Here is a 5,170-nt window from a genome sequence, read left to right on the forward strand (position 1 = left end):
ACCTACCTGCAGATGGCCACCTTGATGGGTGACCGCCCTTCTGTGGTGGCTAAGCACTGGAACAAGTTACCTTGGGAAGCTGTGGAATTTCTGTCATTGGAGGTTTTTAGAACAGTTCAGACAGACACCTGTCAGGGATGGTCTCGATAATACTTAATCCTGCCTCAGTGCAGGGATTGGACTAGATGACCTATCAAGGTCCCTTTCATTTCTACATTTCTATGATTCTATGATACAGACAAACCAACAGGAGAGTACAAGGAAACGACGAGACCATTTCAGTCAGCATGATGGGCAGTTGAGAGGGAGGATTGAATTGCTGAGAAAGAGAGAGATGGGGAAATATATTTGCAACCCAGCACGCTCCACCGATGCCGTATGACCCCTCTACATTAAGTAGTTCCCCATCACTCTCCTTGTCCCACGTCACTATGCAGTATTAAGTAGCCTGCTGCAGATGGTGAACTAAGAACTATTTTCAAATAATAATAACACAGAATGGCACAATATTTTTCCGTTGGAACAAAGTTTATTTGGTACCTAGAGTCCAGAACTCACGAAGGGCTGAAACGTTCTAAGAGAAATGAACCTTTGAGCTGGGAGCACTGAGAGTGGATAGTCCTGAGCTAACGTAAAGGCCATTTAGAAGGGGAGCACCATTTCCTTGGGACTTCAGTAAGGTTGGTGCAATCTCTACCATAGACTGATGGAGAGTGAGGAAAAGAGTGAACCCAGGGCAATAAAGCTGCCAGGAGTGTCCCAGAAAGGCCCCAGCTAATGGGAGAGATTTCGGAACCATCCAGGGAAGTCAGAGAGGGGCAGGTGGGCGTCACGACTGAAAAAGCCAAGAGAGATAAAAACACAAGAGACTCATTTGCCTCCCGCGCTAGAGTATTGCTGAGAAATGAACTAGACTGCAGTGCTGGGAGCGAGGCAGCGATTCTGGGGGGGTAACCAGAGAGCAAGGGGGAGATGGAGACAGAGACGGGCGACTCTGCTGGGCGAGACGCTCGAGAGAGGCCAGAACAATTCAAGACCGGGTGGGCACAGGAACCGCGGAGCTGGAGAGCGTGTTCACTGTGCTGTTGGAGTTGGAGTTGGAGCATCGCAGGGTGGAGAGTGCTGCTGAAGGATTTTCCCCCGCTCTACATTTCGTTTCCGGGTGAAAACGTTTGTGCCGACCCTGCAGGGAAGCACAGAGCTGGTGTTACTGGCCTAGCATGGGCCTGCACTGGGGGCTGCCCAATACAAGGAGAGGCAGGAGCACCAAGCTCCCCTGGGGATGCTCCCCCCTCACAGGATGCCCACACTCCCGCTGGGTTGCTCAACCACTAGCAAGTTCTTGAAGAAGAGCGATGGGAGGACATGGCCCTGCCCCGGCCTGACCCGCCAGGGGATCACACACAGCCCTGGGGTGTGACAGGGCCCAGGGAACTCAGCACATTTGGGGAATAAACCTTCATTCATGTTCACACCACCTCCTTCTCCTCCAGCCAGGTACAGGGGATGGATTTGTGATTTTGGGCTGAGAGCCCTGCCCTGCCCTTGGCCATCTCACCCCGCACAGCCCCAGAGCCGGGCTCGGGATCCCAGCCCTCGGCACAGCGCCGAGCAGAGACGGGGCCAGGCCCTGCAGTCCCAGCTCTGCAGGCAGCACCTTCGCTCCTGGGCAGTCTGTGCCCCGTCACCCACCTGGTCGCTCTCCAGCCATCTCCAGGGGATCCAACCTCCTCACGCAGCAGCCACATGGTCTTCAGAGTTTCCTTCCCTTTATCATCCACGAAGCACTGGCCCACGAAGACGGTTGTCGAGTCTGCGAGGGAGCCGGAGAGGAGACAGAGGGAGAGACGGTGCCACGTGCTCGGTGTCCCCCAGAGACACCGAGCCCAGAGCTCAGGGTGGAGGGAGGGGGTGCGCTCTGTGGCGATGACACGACTCCCGGGCCACAGGCATACAAAGAGCCCGTCTCTCCCCGATGACGCACTTTCCCAGGCACCGGCCCAGACGGCGGAGCAGGGCAATGACTCCATTTTCAGGGGCGGCTACATGCGCCGGGTCAGGGCCAGGAAGGGGAGAGGCCTGCAGGCTGGGGGACACTTGGACTCCGCCTCCCAGGCCCCACATGCCGAGGCCATCTCCAAAGTCTGCTGGCTTCCTCCTCACCATCACCATCTCCACCTCCTCACCATCTCCTTCAGGCCCTGGTTCTACCCCTCAGCCTCTGGCCTCCCCAGCTCTCGGCAGGCCATACAAAGTGCAGCTGATATCTTCCTCCCGGTCATTTGATCACGCCATTGTCCTCCCTGTGATCAGCCGCAACCTGGCCTCCCAGGTAACCCAGCCCTGGGGACCTCCCCCAGGTATCCCAGTGTCCAGCCTGCCATGGCTGGTCGAGCCAGAGGGAGCTTTTGGAAACAGACTCCGTCTTGACGTAAAGATTCCAAGTCATGGAGGATCCACCATGTGCCCAGCTCAATTGTCCCATTGGCTAATCACCTGCACCGGTAAAAAGTTCCACTTCATTTCTAATTTGGATACGTCTGGTTTCAGATTCCAGACACCTTTGTCTGCTAGATTAAAGCATCATCGGCTGTCAGGAAGCTCTCCCCATGCAGGTTCTTGCAGGGTTTAGCTTCACTGCGATAGCTGAAGTTAGTCCCCTGCGTTACAGCACTAGCCTAGCTGCAGTGAGAGCGGCCACACCGGAGTTACACGGAGCCACTGGGTTAGCAGAATGATTGAATTAGCTGCTGATGAGTTGTTGTAACTGGAGCTGTTTCACCCCCCGTCCCCCTGCATTACTAGCTAGAGCCTCAGCATCACTCAGGCTTCAACCCACCCCACACCCCCCATGGACACAGCTATCTGGAATTTAGGTAAGCTAGACACATGTGTGTGTGTGGCCAGGAGTCGAGTTTGGGGTGACTCTCAAAGTGTAACTTGAGCTAACTGCTGTGCACACCCATAGGCCATGATCAGACACCTCCGTAACCTTCTCTTGTATCAGCTAAATAGATTGAGCTGCGTTAGTCTCTCCCTGGGCGGCCAGTTTCCCAGAGCTCGAACCATCCTGGTAGCTGTTTTCTGACCCCTTTCCAAGACTGTAATATCCCTTTGAAATGCGGACAGCAGAAATGGACACAGTAGCCAGTAATGGGCTTGCTGGTGCCATATACAATTCATTATTGAACACAATTGCTGCACTGAGTCACATATTTCCCACAACCATTTCTGGCACACGAACAAACCAAAATAATCCTCCAAGTGCCCCCGGCACCCCCCATTCATGCTGACAGTAACTCCCCCCCACCCCAGCCCCGAAGCAGCGTGTGGTACGTACTTGAGAACTTCTCCCAGTTCACAGTGAAGCCGAAGGTCGGCTGGCCCCTCTGTTTCGCGTCATGCTGGGCTCCCTTCAGGGGCGACCTGCGGATACAGTTGCTGGTGGCCGTCACCGCTGTGAGGTAGTCGCCGGAGAATTCTCCTGCATCGTTAACTTCATGTATTTCCATCAGCGAGCGCAGCTCATTCCGCCACAGTCCGGACAGGTCACACTGAAAGGGGAGCAGACGTGGTCCCACACACAGCACTGCATGGTCAGACACTCAGCTGAGACCGTGACCCCAAGAGCCCCAAAGGCAAAAGAGAGACCCTGCAAACTAGGAAATAAAAACCGAAGTGCCTCGCCTGCGCTCTGGTTCCTGAGATCCCAGGGGACCAGCTGGTCATGAGAAGAACCTCTGGCCCAGGTCATTGTGGGCGTGGAGGTTGCGTTCCTAGTGGCCATAATTTCTGATGGAAGATTAGTGAGCTCCTGGCTTTGTCCAGCAAAGATCCTTCCAGGCAGGGTCCCAGCGCACCAGAGGGAATGGCCTTGCAGATTCCCCTGCGTCTCGCCATGGTCAGCGTGTGCTTTTACTGAAATCCAAGCATTGCATTCCTCGTGCTCGCTCCCACACCTGCACTGTGGAGCTTCCTGCCCGCAGGTCAGGGATGGGCACTGCTGAGCACAGACCCGAAGAGCCGGAGTCCGACCTTACACAGCATGAAGCAGAGAATGGCCAACGCCAACAGTTCAGCACGTGACTCCGACCCCCCAGACCATAGAAATGTGGGGCTGGATGGGACCTGGAGAGGCCATCTGGTCTAGTGCTCTCTGCTGCCGCAGGCGGACGTTGTACCTAGACCATCTCTGAGAGGGGTTTATTTAACCTGCTCTTAAAAACCCCCAGAGACAGGATGGTGCAGCCCCCGTTCTTAACACCCTGATGGCGGGAACTTAGATCTGAGTATCTAACTTAAATCTCCCCTGGTGCAAACTGAGCTGAATCCCTCCTGCCCTCCCAGCTGGGCACTGTCCTCTTCGTGGCAGCCTGTTACAGACTGGACTCGTTATCAAGTCCCCTACTCGGCTGGTCTCCCCTACACTAAACATGCCCAAGTCAGGCCCCAAAACAGAGAGGTTTAAAAAAGGTGTTGTGGTTTAGGTCCCGTCAAGCCACCGGCCGCAGCACCTGCCTGGCCACCGCCTGCTGCCATTTCACCAGATCGATGGAGCAAGGGGATTCTGGCCCCTGCGGCAGAAACTATCCCTTGAACAACCCTCTTGGCCCCTCGGCTTGCCCGATCCTGAGACAGCCCAGAGGCAGCGCCCAGCCCCCTCAGCCCCTCAAACTGCCCAGTCTGCCCCATACCTTTCTCTCTGAAGAGGTGCCAACAGTCACCAGAGCCAGGGCGAGGAGCAGGGAGAAGCCGATTTTCCCCATCGTCACTTGGAGTAGAAGCCACCTGCAGAAGCCAATTGAGTCTCCCCAGCACTTAGTCTGGGGCTACCAGTCAGGCCCCGTCTTTATATCCCCTCGCAGCAGGCAGGGGCTGCAACCTGAGCTGCGCTGGTTCTCTCCTTGCTGGCAGTTCCCAGAAGCGAGCGGGCACTTCGGTTATTTTGTTTATGTCTCACTGACATTCAATCTCCAGCCCCAGCTGCTGGCAGGGCCAGCAGGACAAAATGAAAAGCAGGGATGTGTGACCTGGGCAGTGATGTGAGGAGTGTAGTCAACGTGACCCCCTATAGATAGATCCCAGCACACAGGAGAGGCGGAGCGAGAGCACCCTGTGAAGGTGCCTTAGCCAGGGCAGCAGCAGGTGGGAGAGGTAAGTTGAAGTGCTG

At 55.6% G+C, this 5,170-nt stretch overlaps 1 protein-coding gene across 1 annotated transcript; it reads right to left on the bottom strand.

Moving 5' to 3' along the window:
- Positions 1-1,074: 1,074 nt before the first annotated feature.
- Positions 1,075-4,766, bottom strand: LOC144264928 (avidin-like). The gene is made up of 4 exons (XM_077816930.1): positions 4,695-4,766; positions 3,341-3,554; positions 1,693-1,813; positions 1,075-1,183 (listed from the first exon to the last, which is right to left on the bottom strand). The coding sequence occupies exons 1-4, from the start codon at positions 4,764-4,766 to the stop codon at positions 1,075-1,077; spliced, it is 516 nt and encodes a 171-aa protein (XP_077673056.1).
- Positions 4,767-5,170: the final 404 nt, after the last annotated feature.

This window comes from Eretmochelys imbricata, chromosome 5 (assembly GCF_965152235.1).
Source record: "Eretmochelys imbricata isolate rEreImb1 chromosome 5, rEreImb1.hap1, whole genome shotgun sequence".
Lineage (NCBI taxonomy): Eukaryota > Metazoa > Chordata > Testudines > Cheloniidae > Eretmochelys > Eretmochelys imbricata.

What these genes read in the sequence shown, in the direction of transcription:
- LOC144264928 (XM_077816930.1), bottom strand. Translation starts at nt 4,766, where the DNA reads ATGGGGAAAATCGGCTTCTCCCTGCTCCTCGCCCTGGCTCTGGTGACT. An exon ending in GCACCTCTTCAGAGAGAAAG is followed by an intron (nt 3,555 to 4,694) that starts GTATGGGGCAGA and finishes CTCCCCTTTCAG; the next exon opens with TGTGACCTGTCCGGACTGTG. An exon ending in GATGGCTGGAGAGCGACCAG is followed by an intron (nt 1,184 to 1,692) that starts GTGGGTGACGGG and finishes GCTTCCCTGCAG; the next exon opens with GGTCGGCACAAACGTTTTCA.